Source organism: Xiphophorus hellerii, chromosome 16 (assembly GCF_003331165.1).
Source record: "Xiphophorus hellerii strain 12219 chromosome 16, Xiphophorus_hellerii-4.1, whole genome shotgun sequence".
Taxonomy (NCBI): Eukaryota; Metazoa; Chordata; class Actinopteri; order Cyprinodontiformes; family Poeciliidae; genus Xiphophorus; species Xiphophorus hellerii.
The window spans coordinates 10,461,570-10,483,383 of NC_045687.1; the positions used below are offsets into that span (position 1 = coordinate 10,461,570).

The 21,814-nt window shown below is 37.8% G+C and overlaps 1 protein-coding gene across 1 annotated transcript in view; it reads left to right on the forward strand.

Annotated features, from left to right (window-relative positions):
- The window catches only part of gcgra (glucagon receptor a), a 40,700-nt gene extending 19,368 nt beyond the window's left edge, over positions 1–21,332 (forward strand). The window contains exons 2-14 of the mRNA XM_032588240.1: positions 6,878–7,033; positions 8,380–8,476; positions 9,444–9,551; positions 9,674–9,768; positions 10,053–10,147; positions 10,511–10,688; positions 11,761–11,920; positions 12,007–12,067; positions 12,490–12,559; positions 15,405–15,493; positions 15,576–15,720; positions 17,249–17,290; positions 17,386–21,332. Of these exons, the coding sequence (XP_032444131.1) occupies positions 6,980–7,033; positions 8,380–8,476; positions 9,444–9,551; positions 9,674–9,768; positions 10,053–10,147; positions 10,511–10,688; positions 11,761–11,920; positions 12,007–12,067; positions 12,490–12,559; positions 15,405–15,493; positions 15,576–15,720; positions 17,249–17,290; positions 17,386–17,748 (1,557 nt within the window). The 5' untranslated portion in view covers positions 6,878–6,979 and the 3' untranslated portion in view covers positions 17,749–21,332. The remainder of the gene's footprint in view (positions 1–6,877; positions 7,034–8,379; positions 8,477–9,443; positions 9,552–9,673; positions 9,769–10,052; positions 10,148–10,510; positions 10,689–11,760; positions 11,921–12,006; positions 12,068–12,489; positions 12,560–15,404; positions 15,494–15,575; positions 15,721–17,248; positions 17,291–17,385) is intronic.
- The last annotated feature ends 482 nt before the right edge of the window (positions 21,333–21,814 follow it).

A 21,814-nucleotide genomic window follows, 5' to 3' on the forward strand; every position in this document is an offset into this window, starting at 1 on the left:
CGCGCAATCAGGGGTTACGGTTGCTGCGCGTGTATCATCAAAGATGTGTCACAACACGAACTGTGCTCCCACATTGTAACAGGGTCAGTGACAAACTGAGATGTTCAGAGCTTTAACTCAGCAGCCGTAATCAGAGCTCCGCTTTTTTCAAATTGCTTTCGAGCGCAACAATACCTCTTCCTCTCACCGTTTTCCTCATGCTGTACTGCACAATAGACTCCTGTTATGTCGTTCTTTTGTAAATGTGGGACATTTTAAAGAATGGATTAGCAGCTCGCGGGGAGGACAAAGTGTAAAATGTGGAGTTTGTTTAAATGTCTGTGTGAGAGGTGGAGGCCGAGCCAAACCTTGACACGTTTTCCAAACACAGATGTCAGAGAGCGAGCGGGCGGCATCGTATCCTCTAACACATCCAACAAGCCTAAAGCAAGTTTACAGATGGATCAAGCCTGGCTATGAACATCTGAAGCATAGTGGCTTGTAGTGCAAAGTATTATTTTAAAAACTGCCTAGAAACGGTGTGTGACCATTCAAATATCTGGATTCTGTCAGTCACAGGCTGGAGGTTTTAAAAAAATTGTTATTCTCTCAATGAAACATTTACTTTCTTTTGTTTAATATAGCTCCACAGTATTGTTTTAAAATTTGTCTTCTTGTGTTACCTTTTTTTTTTTTTTTTTAGCCGTACCTTTAGAGATGAGGTGAAAACATTTTTAACATTACATCACAACTATATTAGATAGAAGCTTGGGGGGAAAAATATTTAAATAGCAAGACTTTAGTTTTTTAAGACACAAGGTGACAATAACCAAAGCCTTAAAGTATAAGATAATGGCTCAGAGAGATTCACGTCACAAGAACAGTGTCTTTTGTGCAACTGTTTGAATTTTTCTTTTAAGTCCCACCTACTTAGGCAAGACAAATATGCATAATTAATGGTTCTCAGAGGAGATTTTGGTGTGAAATAATTGAAAGATTAATACAAACATAAATCATGCTAAAGGATTTGTTGTTTGTTTTTTATTCCATTTTTAAAAAGTCTAAGTGCTGTTACCGGTTTTAAAAAATGTTGGCATAGTTGTACTTTGAAAACATGTGTGCTGCCACTCTATTGCATGTCTCCAGCATCACTTTTCTGTAAATTTCACAGTGTAATATTCACAAACAGATCACAGGAAAAGCCACATAAGCTCTTCATCTCTCACACACCATTTATACCACACATATGCTCAGCTGCTGCAGCAGTAATATCATTACATAATCTCAGGCAACACAGTGAAAATGCGCTGTCTGTGTTAATATTGATGCACCTTGCTCTGCAAACTCAAAGTTCTATTACCATCTGGCAAGTTGAGATTTTCCATCAAAGCTTCTTTATTTCCTTGAATCTGTAAACATCTAACACATTTTCCCATTTATTACTAAATGTGGAAAGACATTAAACAGTGTAGCAGCAGATTTATTTAGGATTTATTTAGCTGGTGTCTAAAAGTTTAAGAGCTACCGGTGTAGTGCGATTTGGCTTTCTGTTTTGCTACATCTATTGTCATTTCTTTTTGTCCATGTTGTGTCTCATTAACTCAATCCTGCAACTGATGTTGTTTTGCTACATTGTTTCCTCATCATTTAGTGATACAGAATTATTCAAATAGTTTAGTTTGTTTTAATGTGACCTGAGTTTGTATTTCTGCAATTTTTCACCCTATCATCAGATATATGGGCCTTTTTGTTGTGTATTATTTTATTTTATTTTATTTTTTCTTGTATAAAATAAAGTTGGAAAATACAACAACTGTTGTTTCAGGTTGTCAAACAACAATACTGTGGATAAACAGCTAAAAACAGATAAATAGTTGGTTTGGTTCCTAATAACATGTTAAGTTTTCACGAGATTTTAATATGTTTTATGCAAACACTGACATGCACAGCCTACTTTTATTTTTATTTTTTTATCAGTCTTTGATTATGTGAAGACAAGCCACGCTCCATGTCTACCTTCTAGTGACTGCACAGCAGTCCATAAAGGCATAATTCTTAATTTATTTTTAGACATTTCAATGCGACAGGTTGCTCTCCGGGTGCACTCAGCTGCAGCATCTTAGTCTTGTGCTGCAGTTTAATGAATATTTGATAGTACGTGGTTCAGTGAAGCAGGGCAGGAAAGTTACTTGTCAGGACGCATTTGTTGACTCACAGTGATCTAAACTGTAACTTTGCCATTAATGACCTTCTGGAGATGTCGCATCTATCGTTCCCCTGCGAAAGACTTTGACACTCCAGTCAGCACTACGCCTGCTCACTCAATATGCAGTTGTCGGTGTTGGATGTGTTGGATTTTTTTAGGCATATATGCAAAATCCCTACACTTCCTGTTGAAGAAAGGTAGAGAGTTAACAGAATTTCAAATGTGCCTCCAGATGAGCAATGCTTGTGTAATCACGGTAAAGGTTGAATGGGCAGAAGTGACACTAGAGGAGCAAGTTTATTGTATGATCTGTTGCTGCTGGCCTAAAAAAAAAACTAGGTAGTCAGAGTTTGTTGTTTGCCTCTTTGTGTTGGTAGAGGCAAACAATGTTGTCTTGACTCAAATCGTCAAGAGAACATTTTCTGGCCCTGCCAAAAAATGTGCGACTGTCTTAATAAAGACTTTTCCCAGTTCAGAGGGCCAAAGTGTGCTTGAGTGAGAAAATTAACACAATTCTACACTTTAACATGTACATTGAACATTGAAGGGGCAAAAAATATTTTTAGCATAAAATTAGGCTCCAAGATATCTAGATTTCAGCCCGAAGTCCTTTAAGTTGAATTTTATTGTGCACTGATGCGACACAAAAACATCTGATTTGATGTGGAATGTCAAACAATCAAAACATTCCTAGCTGCTCAGTTTTCAGCCAGCCATAAAAGATTGCCTCAACTGCTGCAACCAAGTTGTAAGCACATGTTTCAGCATGATGCCTTGTTCATTCTGAACTCTGCTTCACCCTCCTATGCATTTCACCATCTGCTTCCCTGAGGTATGAGGCCTACCGGGCTTCGCCCTGGGTAATAACTTCATGTGAGTTGTGCTGCAGTTTTTAGGATAATCGGCACTATTTCCTTTTACGGTATTTTAAAATTATTTTCCGCTATTTCAGAGTGTGAACCAAAGCCCTGGAAGATGAAAAGTGCAGGACGTCTCTGCATCGAGTCTTGTACCTTGTTTTGAAAAGTGGATGATAGATTGAAGATCACAGGCACATCTCCAGGCTGGGTGGCTGTTGTTTTTTCAAAGAGGTTTGTTTTTAGTCCTTGCTTCTCCCCTCTGCACAACATTCAACCATGCATACTCTCCTTTTGTAATGTTATTTGCTAGACAGCACAATGAAAGGCAAGTACTCTCCAACAAACAACAGTAATTGTTAGTGGCCATTGTATTAAGCCATTCAACATCCACTTGAGCACAGAGCGATTTAAAAAAAACAAACGCTTTTTTAGACGGTTGGGGCACGTGCGTCATCCAAGCCTGATTTTAAGAGTATTTTCCCCACAAATGTAAATAAATTTGCACACAAGTGTAATTTAGACAAGGAGTGGGGTACGGTTTTTGTTTAGCAGACAAAAGCTGAGGATAAGATGATTTGGTAACATGTTTTTGGCTGAAATAGCCTCGGGAAACGCACCCAAACGACTCCAAGAGGTCAGCTCTGCCTCTGCCTTCACAGCCCCTCAGCTGTCCTCCAACCTGAAGTCAAGATGTGCAGAAGTAACAGAAAAAGCTCGGGGATATTTGCTGTAACCTAGAGTTAGTGATGCTAAACAACATGTTTCCTGATGGACCTGGAAATATCTTCGGGTGCTGTGTGGCGGACCATAGCGGCAGCAGCTCTACCATGCTATTAAAACAGCCAGACTTACAAGCCTTATTAGCCTCACACCTTGGCGCTCATTAGTCCTACCTCAGCTCTCACTACATGTGCCATGTGGCCCTAATTATCCTGCAGTGAAGACACCCAAACACGTCCAATCTTCTAGATAACAGACACAGTTTGTCTTTAAAAAAATCTTTGCAACTTTAGCAATATTGTCTATTACAAGCAACGCTGTTTTTACCTTCAGCTTCACATATGAGCCAGTATGAGATCTTTACATTATGATTTTTACTTTTTTTTTTATTGGTAGCACTGTATTCAAATGAGCATTATAAACACATTCATATCTTATTGCTTTTGTTTTAAAGAAAAGCAACAATTACTCATTTTGCTGTTAAAATAATATGACTAATTAAAGTTGTAATATTATTAGCTTGTGTTATCCTTTTGATTTTGATATTTAAACTATGGAATAATATTTAGCGGTGTGTGACTGGATGCTTCATACAGCCAGAGGAAACTCCAGTCTCTCCAGCATGTTTTCAGAAATCATCTCCCTGAAAGAATATTAAACCGAGAAATGGCCCGACAGAAGATTTCCGTGGTTTTCGAAGCATAACTTATTAAAACCTCAGTGTATCATGAAGCAGGCCCAAGCATAATCAGCAGTGGTGGAAGTAATGCAGACATAAAGCAAATCAAAGCCTTAAATGATCAGATTTGTAGTAAAATCCCTGTAGAGATTTTCTCCAAGGAGAGATACCGTAAATTTTAAATAATATTCTATATCACGGTCATTACTCCTGCTCAACTTTTTAAAAAGCTGCCTGTGAACATAGTAATGTGGTCAGAGGCCAGGATGGAACAGCTTCTTTTTTTTTCTCTCCCCCACACTTTGCCAAAACCCGATCTCTCTGTTTCCCTTCCTTCCGTAATCTCTCCTGTGGGGATCGCTTTCGTTAATCATTGTGTGTCTTTAGTACTAAGTTGCACAACGTGGTGCAAGACGGGTAGCTGGGGAAAATTTGCCTCTGAATCTGTTACCTTCTGGGGGAGAGGGGGTGTCTTTTGGTGTGTGTGTGTGTGTGTGCGTATGTGTGTGAAGATGGAAAGTCAGAAAGCATTCTATGTAGTTATTCAACGAGGAACAGGATGATCTCTGATTCTTCTGTGGCTGAAATGATAATCGGAATAATTGTTGAATCTGTTATTGAAATAATCATCGACTAATTCAGTAGTCTGATCGTTAATCAGAGTAGACGGACTCAAAAGAAAGGACATTTAATGAAAGAACAACATGCAGTAATTAAGCCAAAACTGTACAAAAATAAATACATTTTATTTATTTATTTGGTAGCTAAAGCTAAATCTCCTAGTAAGCACCTTTTGCTATCCAATTTTGAATTGGTTAATACATAAGTAATGAACAGATTATCACTACACTGTGTTGATGTTAAGTCAAGGAGAAAGAGTTAAGCTTTTCACATTTTGGTGTTTACAGTATTTTTACCTTCTGATGCAACCTTTGCTTCAAATTATAAAGTGCAATAAAATGTTTATTTTCTTATTTCAAAAATGAATTTAATTATCTGTTTATTTGCATCTTTTTAATGTATTTGTAACATTACATAAAAAACAGTTAAGTGGTAGAATGAAAAATCTGCAGAATGTGCCACTTTTTTTTATCCAATTGATCAATTAATTGTCAGAAAAATTTATAAATAACTGATTTTTAAAATAATTGTGACAGCCCATGCAATGGGATACAATGGGTTGCAGGATGAAACCCAAATGACATCTGGCTAATCTCTGGTAAAACGTAATATTTCACAACGTATAGAGCTTTCAGATGCAGTCGCTCAGACCACAGTGTGTGGCTCATAATAAGTTGTTTTCATAATATTGGCTTTTGCTTAACCTCAAATTGTTGCAGAAACATTTTATAAACAAAGGTTGCTGACCACATTATATCTGATTGCGTGAAAATGTGCAAGAGTTTACGTTCTTATATCTACAGTACCAATCCTGTCCTGATGTCAAGTCAGACAACAGTAGCTTTAAGAAAATACTACAATCCTTCTGTGCTGCTGCTAATGCATCCAGTGGTTATTACACTGCACAGCCCATTTAGAAAGTTGGTTTCATTGGTTTAGATTTAATTGTATTTGACTTCCAGCTAGTGCAGCAAAAGGTGGCTAGAACATTCCAGCTGCAGTTTGAGGCAATATTTCAGAGCATTGTTGACAGCTTAGAACACAGAGTGACAGTGTTGAATATGGGCTTTCTGGACTCCATGCATCACAACTTGTCCATCTGTCATGACACACTGCTCTTATCTGTTGAAAAAATACCTGCCAGTAAGCTAAACACATCAGCATGATCCCGTCCTCTAATGCGCCACAGAACTGGAACAGAATGGAATTTGAAACGTTTTAGCCAAAAATGTTTCTATGGTCAAGGTGTTTTTTGCAGAAACGTTTCAGATTTCGTTCCGTTCTCCGGCTTCGCTCGAGTCCGTTGGGAGCTGGAGGTGATCGATGGCCAGGTGAGTGACCTCTGGCACACACTGAGAAACGCTCAACCAAACACTGATCGGTTTTAACGAGAAAGTGCAGCCAACTGCGAGTCACTGAGTGAGTGCAGCTCCTCTCTGCTGTGACCGTCTCTCTCTGATAGAAGTAGCAGCAGTTCCTGGAGGCTTTCGACCTTGTACTTAATGTCCTGAACAACTTGGTGCTTTATTCAGTTGCCAAGCTTTGCTTTTTTAAACAAAGACTGAATTAGGACTTATCATGCTCTCAGTGGATGCCCTTTCTTCTCCAAATTAGCCTGTTTAGATAAACATAGATTTCAGTTATGTTGTTTTTTTTTTATTTGCCTGCCTTCTAAATCTGGGAAAATTGCACTGGTGTAGACACGACCCAACCTTTTCCTGTTTTGGTCATCTTGTTATGTAGGGCTAATATGAGTCAAGTTAATGTGTTTTCAATGAGCTTTGATGGATTGTGTGTCTCTGTGTCCCTCAGGCTGTGTGGCGTGTGTAGATAAGCCCCTTATGAGGTGAAAATCCCTCCCCATCCTGCAGTATCCCCTCCCAGCACCACCAGCAGCTGTCTAGTGAATAAGGGATGTCACGGCTGTTCCTCTTTTTGGCAGTCCTCATTGTCTCGTGCAGCATCCAGGTAGGTCACAGAAGTAGCTCTTTGGCATAAACCAGAGCTTCTCAAACGTTTTCAGGCTGAGGACCACTTAACCCATTTAACAAACACTCACGGACCACCTAGCTTAAAATTTACCCGCAATGACACATCTAAATATGTACAACCATACATGCAAATATTAGCCTCTTAAAGTACTTATTGTCGTTTTCTTTGCTCATACATGCTGGATTTGGTAAATGTGAAGGGCTATGACAAAGCCACAAATTGTTTCAGAATTACAGATTATGTAATCCAATGATGCCAAACACATGGAAATAAAACAAAATAAGTTGTTCTTTACTTCCCAGTCTATTTGTAATTTAAAAGCACAATTTAAGAAAACAAAAATACTATTCTACACCATTAATTGTAAAATTATCCACCAATTTCTATTCTATAGGACAATGTATAAAGAGGATAGAGATCAAATAATATTGTAATTTACATTTAAACAAAAATAGATTCCCTACTTTTCTCTGAAAGCACTATAAGGTTTTTAAGCACTTCTCCAATGACCTTTCAGCTTTAGCAACAAGCTTCAAATCTTTAACGTTGGAAAGCCTCTGTGCCATCATCCTTATCTTTAGCTCCGTCTATATTTTCTTTATTGGACTCTGAGATAATCCAGAGTGTGAAACTGTTTGCTTTTTTAGTAGGATTTTGTACTGTGGCCATTCTTTAATCGTCTTCATAAGATTTACAAAACAACTACAACAAAAATCAGTGTCTTCAGTCAGAGGCTTCTTTTGAATCACTGTAATACAGACTGCTACAGGAGATCTTTCCTGCTCACAGCATCTACAAGAACTTTGAAGATTTAGATAAGTTACAATAACATTCAGTTTCCCTTTGGGATTGATGAAGTATTTTTTGCGCCAGATGCCTTTTCACATACTAAACAAATCTTTTACACAAGTCTAACATGTAAAAAACAATAACAGAACACTCAAGCTCTTACTTTTGACATTGTGCCACATGGATCTATAATCATATGTTGCCAAAAATGACACAAGACTGAATCAAAGCTAAATGTTTTTTTTCCCTTTCTAGCAGCAGCAGAAATGGAATTATTTGTAAAAAAAAAAAAAAAAAAAAACTTTAGGAGGAACATGACATTACAAAAAGTAATTGTTTACATATTGTACACAAACTTTATCTACAGTCAAATTAATATATTATAATTTACTAACATGTTTTTGTTGGAACTATGTTTTTTAACAGTTTAATTGAACTGTTTACTTGGTCTGATCACAGCATCCACAGGTAGCAGATCTTTAGGACATCACTGCACCTTTTTATTGAATTTTCTCCTGTGTGTGTCTAATCAGATGTCTCCTGCTGCTACCCTGGATAAACTGAAGGACGACTGGAAACGGTATAGGACAGAATGTGAATACAACAACAGTCAATACCCGCCCAGCAGTGGTGAGCTTTAGATAATGGGTCTATTTTTCTTTCTTTTTTTTTAAATTTTCATTCCTGGCTTGTTGTTACTGCAAAACTTTCAGAGAAAAAAATTGTAGTAAAGTCAGTTTTTGCCTTGTGTCACAAACAATTAAGAGTAGGTCTGCACCAGTTCCACCTTTGGAAGTTAAAGATGACATGAATCACATAATGTCGAATCAAGAAATTTGTGAAATACCAGGTGTGGATGAGTTATGATCTCTAAACACATGAAAACAGAGAACATACACAACATTTACCTCTCCACTTAATCACCATTATGTTTATTTTGTTATTTTTGACTTGTGTTTTGTTTCATTTGAGTCAAAAACTATCAGTTTGACCAAAGTTGTGTGATCTAGTGATTCAGTTAAGATTCAAAAAGACTTGAAACTTACCTTTTGTGCAACTGAGCAAAAAAAAAGATGGTAGGATTTAAGAACAGCCAGTGTATTTTCTGTCAAACTACTGTACATGTGAGCTCTGGATGAGAAGTAAGAAGAAGAAGAAGAAGTAAGAAAGTCTTCAACAATTAGGTAAATTTAACTCTTCAGGTGCATTACTCCCCATTAGAAAGTTCTGCCTCATCTTTTAAAACAAGCTGCTTCCCACACTTTATACAAAATTGTACCTCTCAGCTCTCCAACACGGCAGCTCTCACATAACATCCCTGCTGTTCCATTAGTGTGAGAGCAGCTAAGCAGCTATAGAGAACATAGGATACATTACTTTGTCCCCCAGAGCTTCCAGCGGTCTATAGTCTCACAATCATGACTGATGTCCACTGATGAGAGACATAATGACACATGGAAAGGGTGATTTTAAGAAGAAAGACCACAATGTACCAGATAATAACTTCCAGCAGACATCACTTCAAAGACCGTTTTGAAACTTAAAAGAGTCAAAAACGAGCGTCTAAGGGCGGTATTAATGTTGTTTTTACCCTCAGGTCTTGTGTGCAACAGGACGTTTGACGACTATGCCTGCTGGCCTGACGGATTCCCCAACACCACCGTCAGTGTGGAGTGCCCGTGGTATTTGCCATGGTACCATAAAGGTCAGAGTTTTAAATATGTTGTCTGAAAGAAACTGATAATATCTATTAGAAACAGACAGCTGTCTGTGATGATGAGATTTTTTGTGTAAAGTCCGTGTTTGTGTGTGTGTTTTTGCACATAGTTCAACACGGCATGGTATATCAGGACTGTGATGCCAACGGCCAGTGGGTGACTAAGTACAATACCACTGAGTGTGAAATCCATAGTACAAACCAGGTGAGGAAAATATGTAAATATAATTATTTTAAGAGGTACAAGGATAACACAAATATTATATAAGCAGAATGACAATTTTACTGACACATTAAATTTATTTTTAATGCGTTAATTGTTAAGTGAAAGGTGGCTTAAATACTAAAAACTTTTGAATATCAGGGGATTGAAAAGATTAAATAAAAAATATATTGAAAATAGTACTTAGAAAATCCCAAAATAAGAAAGTAAGTTATTGCAACACTGTGCTAAACTCTTGACGTGTTTCTTTATTCATTGTTTTGCAGATTTATTATAGATGTATCTGGATCATGTACACAGTGGGTTATTCCTTGTCCTTGGTGGCGCTAGTACTGGCTCTTGGTATTCTTATATTTTTCAGGTACTACTTATCATCAGAAGAAATTTATTGTCATTTTTCCTTTACAATGAAGATTAATCACTAAAAAGAGAATCAGTCAACTTTAAACCAGCTGACTGATTTTTTGAAGCACAACATTGTCATCAGTATCTTACCTGACATGGACAGTAATATTACATGACTGTTTATTTTTGGGAAAAAAACAACAACAAATAGTTTGATAGCAGTCTCCTGCAGGTAAGATACTGACTGCTGACACAAATTCCAGGAAAGAATCACAGTTTAACAAAAACCAAACTATTTCTCTTAAGTTGAAACAAGTATTTTTGAGAAATCCAAAGCAGGTCAGCCTTAAGCCCGTCTTGTTTGTTTTGTTTTTGTCAGAAAACTTCACTGCATGAGGAACAATATCCACATGAACCTGTTTGCTTCCTTCATCCTGCGAGCCCTTTCGGTCCTAATCAAAGATGCTCTGCTGGAGGCCAACTTCACATCGCAAAAGATCAGCGGAGACAGGGACCAGGGGTTCCCCAGTGAATCAATACCCCCAGTGGAGCTGCTGGTAAGGATGGAAGAGTACTACGAAGAAAACTGTTCCATAGTTCAAAGTTCAGGATTCATAAAAACACAGACAATCTTTTCAGGAGGTTAATTATGTGATTTTCTGAATTATTTCTCCCACATTTGCTTTTGTATCTCTTTATAACTTCAATTCTGTGCAATGAACTTATTCTCTATCTACCTTAGTAAGATATTTAATCATCTGACAATGAAGATTTTTACTGAAATGAAAAACAGGTGGGGCTAATTACTAGATGGAGAACAGCTGAGAAGGAGCAGAAACCCAGAAAACAAAAATCACATAAAAGGTGGGAAAGTGAGAAATAGGTGAAGTAGCAAAAACAGAAAGGAAATGGGACGCAGTGCACAAAAAAAGAACCAGAAGGCCAAATTAAAACATGAACTGAGATCTACAAAGAAACATTACATACAGTAAAATACGTAACAATATATACAGGATCAAAAACCCACAGAGAAATATGTAAAAGGAGTCCAAAGAAAGTAGTCAATAAGTCAGATTGCAGCAAAATAAAACTTTTTGCTGATATTACAAGAATGTATGATGTTAGGTGATGCAAAACAAACCTTTGTTGCAGCGGCAGCCTTAAAGTACTATTGGTTTGGTTGGTGGTTCTCACTTGGAGGAAGCTTTAATCTGAGATTCTGCCTGACAATCAAAACAAATGTTCTCATTTGAAATGGACACCTGCAGGGGGAACGTAAACATTCCTGACCTCATTCAGCCAAAAGTGAGTCAGTTGCCACGGTTCCTCTGCTGAAGATGTGCAACTTCGTCACAAATGTCTTGTCAGGTCATGTCAAAACTCAATAGCTTTAAGATAGTAATACAAGCTCATTATTTACAAAAGAAAGACTATACTTTCCACTGTGTGCTGAGCTGTGTGACACAGCTGGCTGTTAAAGCCGCTGCTTTTGTGGAACCCGATCGCCTTTGGCACAACGCCTGAATCCCGCTGCCAGAAGGAGATCCCATCTGCAGCGGCTCTGATCTGACCACGTTCAGCTGAAGATGCATGTGTAGTTTTGTGAAACTTCCCTCTGCTCTCTTGCAGACCACAGTTAGCTGTCGCACTGCCGTGGTGATGATGCAGTACAGCATCATGGCCAACAGTTACTGGCTGCTGGTGGAAGGCATCTACCTCCACAACCTGCTGGTCATTACCGTGTTCACGGAGAGGAACTACTTCAAAATCTACCTGTGCATTGGTTGGGGTGAGCTGGCCTATTCTGGATACGAGGATGTGTGTCTGCAAGTTCAGCATATAATCTGTTGTTTTTGTTTTTTTGTTTTTTTACAGGAACACCATTAATATTCCTTGTTCCTTGGGCAGTCTCTAAATATTTATATGAAAATAAAGAGTAAGTATTTCTTCTTCTTTTACTTTTAGTTTTGAAAGCAATATTTTTATGTGACCGTGTTAAGATGTTTTCAAAAGGTGGTTTGTTGAACTCTAAATGTGGGATTAAAATTTACAGCAGCTTGTTGTTGCTCTGAGGAGAAATTAAATTATCTCATGGTCAGGAGTTAAAACATTAAAATGTCAGAAATATTTTACTTTCATTGTCAAGCCCCTCTTGCGCGCTGCTTAGCGGTAAACAGAGGGACAGGAATTTCACAGCCACACTTTCTAAATGCTGAGAAAATGTCTCGTCCGCCAACATGAGACTCAGATGCAAATCTCAGAACAAAGAAGCTATAAATTACAGAGCAAATGTCAAAGAAGCATGTAAGAAATGTCCTGTAGTTGCTTCAGTTCCCTTCAATGTGTTTCTGTTTTCAGGTGCTGGGAGCAAAACACCGACATGAATATCTGGTGGATAATCCGAGCGCCGATACTGCTTGGCGTTGTGGTAATTTTCTGCAACATCCATTTTTCATTTCTAATTCTTTTTTTGTTCAAATTCAGCACAAATGTAATCCCAAGAAAACTCCAAATGCACGACTGGCATCTTGCCTTTCCACTTGACTGCATAGTGTTTTTGTCAAATGGTACCCCATGCAATATTAAAACCAGCTCATTTATTTATGAAGTGAGAAAGGTTGGCTGTGCTTCAGATCTAACGTCTGGGACGCATGTTAGGCCTCCCAGGGTTCTGGGTCAAACAAATACAATTATCATGCATTTTGTTCAGATCGTGTGCTTTGTGAGGATCAGTTCAGAGCGTTTATGTTGCTCCAATCGGTCATGCCGCCAGACATCCTGGCATTTTCCATGCATTAATCGTCCTGCTAAGTGGCCTGTATCCCGCAGGAATTCCTGTGTCAGAGTTGTTTGTAGGAATGGCGGGGCTGGTCCTCATTCCAGAGTTTCCCTCGTTATTCTGATCCCACCGTTTTTTTTTGTTCTTGTTTTGTTTTTTCAAACTCCGCATCAGAGCAGGAAAAGCCGAAACACTTCCAGAATTGGCAAACTACCAACGAAAAATGTTTAACTCACTTGCTTATCCAAAACTGTATCCTAAAAACCCATTATCTATTACTCAGGTCACATCTTAAATATTCAAAAAAAAACTTTTTTTTTTAAATAAACATTTTAGCTTTCATATTGCTCTGAACAGATAGAGATTAGAGTCATGCGTCCAAATTAAGTCCAGCATACTTTCCTAATTTAATCCTCGCAGAATGAACATGTTAAAGGTCACATCCTAATGCATGTTCATCAGAAAAGCGCCGACTGTTTCTTAAAAAACTCCAGCTGACATGGAAGATGTTCCAGTGATTAATTGTTTTACATCTAATCTGTATGTGTTGGTCAGAGACAGATTCAGTTTGACAAGAAACTTCAGTTTTTTTATTTAGTTATAAAAATGAGCTGCAGTTGCTGTTTGCGTGCTAACCAGATATTCTCTTCTTTAATTTCAGAGTATTTGAAACCAAATCCTTTTTTCTTAGAGGCATTTATTAGGAGCTAAGAATCTGTAATTGTTTTGAACATGATTGTTTAATTAATGTTCCCATTTGCCCTGCACAAAGTAAGCTAGGTAAAATAATAAGAACTGTGTTTTCATAGAAAGGGCAGAAGCTTTAAAGTATTTGGACCAGATTGTTAGAAGTTACATAAGAAGCTGTTGTTTATTTGCAGTGGATAAATAACCCTTAAGATTTGAATAGGTTGTCCTTGATAATCGGCCTAATTTCAGAAAATGTAATGCCTATCTGTAGTCTTTTTCCCTTGGTTGATTTCTTTTCAAGCTTAATCAACTAAACAAATCTTTACAACATTAACATAACCAGTAAAAAAATGTATTTTGGCGATAGTGATTCACTGGCAATAATCGCCAGGCGACTGGAATCAATCAATCATCAGAGTGGTTCTTTTCTCTTTTGAAAACCTTTGCAGTCTTTACCACAGCTTTTTGTTTCAAGGTTGTTATTTAAGTATAAATCCAGCTGTTCTCCCAAGGCCTCAGAGGTTTTCTAAAGAACATTAGGGAACAAAAATGCATCACAAAGAGCTGGGATCACAGCAGAGAGGTCGGGAATGAAGTGGTGGAGAAGTTTAATCTTTAGAAATCTTTGTGGGCAATGTTCAATCCATCATCTGAAAATGAAAAAGGAATGCTACGGCCACAAACCTGCCACGACATGGTTGCTCATCTAAACTACCGTAAATAGCCTGGCAAGGAACGCATTAATCAGAGAGATGGCTAGAAGCACAATGTTGTCTCTGGAGGAGCTCCAGAGATTCACAGTGCAGGTAGGAGAATCTGCTGACTGGAATCACACTAATCTTTATATAAATATAAATGAATATAAAAGCACAGCACACTTTTCAGATTGTCTGTTTTTTATTACATCAATAAAAAAACACTGAAGTGTGTGATAGTAACATGAAAAATGTGGAAAGAGTTAAAGTGTGTGAAGAGTTTCGCAAAGCACTCTTTAAGCCCAAGCCATCGCTCTGCCTCTAGAGATATATGCAATGATGATGCATCATTCAGATTTGAGTGAATCAAGTTTTTTGTTTTTCTTCCCTTCACATTGTCTTACAGGCGGTAGAGTTCCAATAAAGTTGTGTAATATATTGTTTTAATCTGGAGGATTTATTCCTGATGCTTATTTATGTTTTGACTTTTCAGGGGAAACTTAAGCATTTGCTCTTGAGAAATCTTCTATCTGTATTTATCATCAAATTTAGCAATATTCCTTCAGCAGAGCTTTTCACTTGGTTGGATGTTGCATAAAGACTTTCCTAGCTTACAACAGGCATCTTTGGATCATCCACAAACGTTACCTTCAGTGGAAGCCCAAGTCGTCTCATTTTGCTAACTACAATGTTTATATTTATTTGTCATTGCACAACAGAAAATTGGATAACAACATTAGGGGCCTCTTGAATCAGAAAGACTAAGAGACTTGACTTTTACCACCAAGCAGGGTCTTTCTCTGCTGGGGTCGGTGGCAAGACGATTTTAGTAAAACACTTCTAAAGTTTGCAAGATTCGTTGAGCTCATAGAAACGTGTAAGCTATGAAAAATAATGCAGGGTTAAGTTATTATTTGAAAAACAACAAAAGAAATGGCTGAGTCCCCGAAAAAGAATAGCCTGTAAAGAAGAAAAGGTCCTATAATTTTACAATATTTCCAAAAACAACTTCAGGAAGCAACTAATATTTTGCAACTTTCTTTTTACACGTTTCATTATGTTTATAACCCATTTTTGCCGTTTTTGACAGTATCTCTTGTCTTTCACAGATCAACTTTATTATCTTTATACATATCATCAAAATTCTTGTCTCAAAACTTCGAGCACACCAGATGAGATACACAGATTATAAAGTCAGGTAAGTTTAGATAATTAAATCGATCCTTTTAATTATAGTTTCTTATTTGGAACTTAGTTTATGTTCTTTTTCTACATCTCAGGTTGGCGAAATCAACTTTAACACTGATTCCTCTTCTGGGTATCCATCAGATTGTCTTCATCTTCCTGCCTGAGGAGACCACCAACAAGAGCTTGCATTTACGTCTCACTAAGCTCTTTATTGACCTCTTTTTCTCCTCCTTCCAGGTTGGAGCATGATTTTAAGAACAAACACATTTATTTACACGCCTTAGTCAAGTCATTTATGAAGCGATAGCAGAAAGAATAAAGAGTTTTTAAGAGTTTAAACTGCTGTAGTGGTGGGGAAGAAGTCCTGTAAAAAGTCAGTGTCAGAAGGCAATGCGTTAAAAATAATCTAATCTGCCAATTGATGAGCCAAATAAACCACATAGGAGGGAAGATTGTGTAAAAGAGAATCTTCTGAGTAAAAAAAAACAAACATAGGTGCACCTTTCCTCAAACTACAGATGACCCTCAAATACATGCACTCATTGTAGCTCACCGATTATTACCAACCTGATAAAAAACTTACTATCCATTTTGTCGTTATTTTTTTTTTATTTCTTATGCATTTGTTTCTCTCCGTGTTCATAAATAATAATCTCACCTCACAATGTGCCTCGTCTGATCAACCCTTCCCAGCTGTGTCCGTCCTCGTTGTGACACAACAGCTGTGTTGCTTCCCCCGTAAAATACTCGGAGAAAATTTGTCACAGATATTCCGGATCAGCGTGTGTGTGCTGTAGGGAAAATAACGAAAGAACGAAGTAAAGAGAGATGATGAACAAGATGTGGAAGATTACAGTTGAGCCCAAATATTATTCATACCTCGGGCATATTTAGGTTTGAAATATGTTTTAATTTTGACAACATGCTCCCTCTGACTGGAAGCAATACGAATGTTTTGGGTTGGCACGGCCTGAGCCTCGACTTGAAACTCATGGAGAAACTTTGGTGGGAGCTAAAGATTAGTGCGATGGCGAGGAGGCCCTCCAGCCTCAAAGAGTTGGAGCTCAAAAAGCAAAAACGCCAGTGGAAACATGCAAAACATGAATTTGCAGATGTTTCTGTTGATTATAGAGCAATTTTTGACAAAACTAATGTAAAATGGGAATAAAATCAGATTTAAGAAACACTTTTACCCCTCTCACATTTTTGCTTTTAATATCTTTTGAGAGAAGCCTCGCATTTTCTGTCAGAAACTTCTTGGTTAAATGAGAGAAACTTTAATATTAATCAGTCAAAGGTGTGAATAGTTTTAGGGCTTAACTGTAGGTCTTGGTTATGGTACTTTCTGCCCCCCCCAAAAAAACAAAATGCACGGAATTTTCTTTGTGCTGCTGCAGGGAAAAATAAAATGCTGTATTGCACGTGCATAGAACCAATAGATAACATGTATTTAACAATCTTAATTTGTCTATTTTAACTTGTGTTTAACTTGTCCATTCTTTTATTATTATTGCTTGTCATTTGTATATTATGCAGTACTCTGTTTGCCTTTGGTTATTTTAAAGTGCCTAATAAATAAAGATTTCATGGCACGGTAAGAGGTGTAACTAATACCCCTCTATCTAATGCTGCCTTGGGCAACTAGCCATATGGCTCATCACTGGTCATATTTGTGTGGATGAAAAATCTGTGAAAGGATATTCCTTTGGTCTCAAAAAGTGTTACATTTGGATAAGTTTTGGATAAATATCCGTTGTCTTCTCAGGGTCTCCTGGTGGCGATCTTGTACTGTTTTGTCAACAAAGAAGTGAGTTTCCTGACCTACATTAAATGTTTCCAATCTCTGATTTTTTATGTTGTCACATTTCTTAACCTCTCCTTTAACATTTGTAATTTCCATAGGTGCAATCTGAGATTCTGAAGAAGTGGAAGCGCTGGAAGCTAGGGAGGAACATCGAGGAGGAATATCGCCACACCTACAGCAACTCCAACAACACTAAGACTGCCAGCCTGCTGAACCACATCCCTCGGCTTCCCCACCTCCCAGACATCGCCAAATCTTCTGGCCCGGTCTGCCGTCCCGAAGAGCAAACGTGGCTCGTGGCTTGCTGCCACAACGGGATGGTCCACGGCAAGGAGACAGAAAACTCCAGCTCGCAGCAGAACGAAGGAACCAGCAACTGCACCCTTGTGGAGGACATCAGCCAGTCGGGGAAGACGCAGTGTTATGAGGTTCAGAGAGAGAATGTTGAGAGCCACCTTTAAAAGAAAGAAGGAGAAAGGACTTTCGGAAGGAAGTTAGACGGCTTTGAGCTCTGATGGAGCTCTGACTGAAAGCCCTACTTGGGTTTTGAAGCGGTGTGCCGACTGATTCACTTGTGGGAGCAGTCGTCAGTCATCAGTGTCACCGGGAGACGCAGCGGCTCTCAGCCCTGTAATATGACAGCAGTATGGCAGACATCCAGACCAGGATGCTCAGTGTGCTGTGAGTCTTGTGAATGGATGTTTTGTCATTTTAATTATATAAAGCTGCTGCCTGTTGAACAATTTTACAAACAATATCAACAAAACACAAATAACTACAATAGAAATACAAAAAAACCCCCCCAAAAACACACCAAGTCCTGGCGTGAGTCTTTGCTTCAGTGTTTAGCATCTGACAAATGTGTGTTTTGTGGTACAACAAACTGGATATTGGACTGCGCACACAATAAACAAGACCAAATGACACGGAACAAGAAGGACAGAAGGGATTGCTTTTTGTACTCTATATGCTCTGCTCTGGTGCATGTATGTTGCTATCTTGTTCATACTGATTTGAACGAAACTGTACAGAGAAAGGAAGAAAAAAAAACATTCTGGTGACTTTACAGTGAAGTAACCATAGTTATTGTGGATGGGAAAAAGGCAGCTGCTCCCCCCAGGTCCTACCTGGCATAGAAAAACAAATAAGATTGAGGTGTAAAGAACTAAATGAATAACATTGCTTTTCTTTTGGTATTGCTGAGTGTTACAGTTTTATATTGGTCACAGTTGTGAAAGTATTAATACCCCTTTTTCACATTTTGTTGCGTTACAAAAACACAAATTTCATTGAATTTTGTTGTAATTTTATGTAAAAGACAATCAGAAAGAAGCACATTACTGGCAAACTAAAGACAGAATATTTAAGGTTTTTATTTTTGTTTTAAAAATATTAATCTGAAGAGTGGTACGCATTTATAGCCATGCCACTGTCATAATATTTTAGCTACTCTAAGATGTTCTTCCAGCATTGCCCTTTAGAAATATTCCTTTAGATGCTTCGCTTTGCTGTAACAATCAAATCTGACTTGCTTCAGTGTTTCTCTGAAAGAAAAGCATCCCCACCGCATTAAGCTACTCCCACCATTTGGAAGGTCTGTTCAGGATATTAAGTGTTATTTTTCAGGTACATAGTGACATCAAGAGCTTTGATTCACCTCAGAATTGAAGTCATCGTCATGTTGCCGGGTCCAGTTCTTGTTGAGCTATAATTTGTTCAAGAACTATTTGACACATGGTTCAATTCATGATAGGTGAGCAGTGGTCAGGTCAAGTTTCATATCCCCAAAACATGACACCTCCACCTCTGTGCTTCACAGTTGGGACGAGTTGGTTCTTTTCTTAAAATGTTGTCAAAATACCTCAGATTTAGATGAATCTGTTTAAAGAATATAATTCCTATATAAGTCCTAGTCTTTGTCTGTTGCTTAGAGAGCAAGTCTTTCCTTCTTGTACACTTATCATTGAAGTTAACTCTGATTGTTTAGTTTATTTTTGATACTTTTTTTAGCATCCTGTTTTCTGCTTTCAAGGTGGACTGTGATAAGTAGAGTTATGTGTTCTGGCAGTTGTTTTAAATATCCTCCATGTATAGACTGTTTTCTGGAAAGTGGAATGACTTATTTTGTTCTTTTGAGACTTCTTTAAATTCAGTATAAGATTCATAAGAGCCTACAATATTAATTTTAAAGGTTGCAGATGGCTCTTTAGATCCAACCATGGTGTTCAACTCTCAGTTCAGCGATCGAAAGCACACCTAGTTAAATGTCTGAGATTTAAAAAATACAAGCTGCCTTCAAAACTCTGGCTAAGTGCGATAAGCTTATGTGTACATTTAGTCTTTTAAAACTGGAATTTATGTGGGACGTCCTAATTTATTTCTCAATACATTGATGATTGTTATTAACATTTGGCAGAAAAATTCAATGGATGGATGTTTCTAAAGGCGACTTTGCACTGGATTTTATTTATGGGTATCAGAAACTAAGGAGAATGAAAACGCATAACACAAACTTCAGATTTTTTTTAATTCGCAAAATTAAAAGACAACATGTCTCATCAACAATTTTGGTTGATTTGCCACATAAAATATCAATAAACAGATTGAAGTTTGTGCTTTTAATACGACAAAATGTAAAAAATTTTAAAAAATAGTCAAAGGGGTAAGACGTTTTGCAAGGCACCTTAAACTGTATGTAGAAAAAGTGCCAACCATGTGCCGCTACAATCAATGCAAAAACAAGCCAACAAACAACCAAGTGAAGCCACATTTCCATCACTTCATAATGGATCAGTGTTACTCAGTGTGACCCAGCACCTCCAAAACAGTGTATGTTTGCAGTATTACCTTGCCAGTTTAGCAGATATGTAGAGCTATAACTACCAACGTATGAGAATCATTCACAAAGTATTAACGTATGCCATAAAGTGACATCAAATACCGTACAAATGTGAGTCAGAAGGTGCTAGTGGTTACAGGCGCCATATTTCTCCATGGACAGTGTTTACCATGCAACCACATCCTGAAAGTAGAACAAAGCTTCTCCAGTTAGCTTTTAGATGCTAATGTTAGCGGTACAGTTGCTTGTAGATAAAAAGCGATGACCACCTACAGAGCATTAATCAAGCTTTGAGTTCCTAGCTGATCTGCGTGAGCTATGTAACATGATTTTTGTGTGAATGACTATTTGCATGGTGTTAATTTATAACAGCTAAATGTTATATGCACATATGTGAGAGTTTATATGCATAATTTAGCCTTCTTGTGAATGTGTGTTTATACAGGGTATGAGTACTTTTGACGTTATTATTCCAGATATGTGGATGTATTACACTAAGAGGAAATACATCCGCAGCCAAAAGGCTGCTGAAGAAAAACAGAGGAGCACAGAGGTTAAAGGCCGTTACAAATCAGTCAAACTCTGGCATTGCGCAGAACAGGACCACAGGACCTTCCCAGAATTCATGCCAATATAGTTTGTAAAGAAGAAAGAGCTCTGGCCTTTATTTCAAAGTCCTGATGGACCTCAGAGCAAATTTGAGCACTACAGCAACATTTTTGTTGTGTCAGATAATTGTTCTGCTCCCAGCCAGTTTCTACCGTTGAGTGGGTAGGAAAAAAATGCAGGCAGAAGCTATTTTCCATCAGCCGAGGGTTGTCACAGAGCAAGTAGACATCCAATAATTGAGCTGGGAGCACGGTGCTCACACAGGTGCTGCAGAAGTGGAAGGAAATGCTTGCACACTCAAAACAAATGAGTGATGACTGGTTTCGGCAAAACAGATGTATATTGCTATTTTCATTTCAAAGTAAAATCTGTATTTTAACAAACTCTGACTTGTCGGACTGACTCCTCTTCGTCTGAATGTATTGTTGGAAAGGCTCAAATCAATATGTTTCTTTACTCTTCTAGTCACGGTCGTTACATAAAGTATGAACAGGTTAGTGGAAGCTGACCACATTCAGGTGTAAACAGTCTGTCATATATTGTATTATATCTGTGCAAGTGGTCAAAGAATAAAATTTTATGTATGTGAAATATGAATTTACCTCACTAAGTATTTTGTATCATTAGATGCTTAAGACATTAAAGAAAAGAGAAAGCATATGCTGATTAAACTGATATGTTCTTTGGTGACAGTGTTCTGACTGATGAAGAAGTAGACCTTGCTAAAAAATTAAGTATTGATTCGTCGTCTGGTCCAGCTCCCGGTTTAAAAGCCACACTAATGAATAATTTTGTGATCAACTCTTTTTTTTTGGTTTTCTGTTTAGTTTTTTTCACAATATTTCAAGTTGCCCCATATGTTGCCTCAAACTAATGTTACACATTTTTTGGCAGAAAGGGAATGTAAATTTCTGACACACAATCTGATATTGATTTGGCTCAGGCACTGAGAAAAAAATGACTCACCGCTGCAGCTAATTTTCATGGATAAAAATCCTGCAGAAGGAACATTTGGAGGAAATTTTATATTTAATGAATCAATCTATGGATATCAGCAGGAACATCTTTGGGTGTAATGA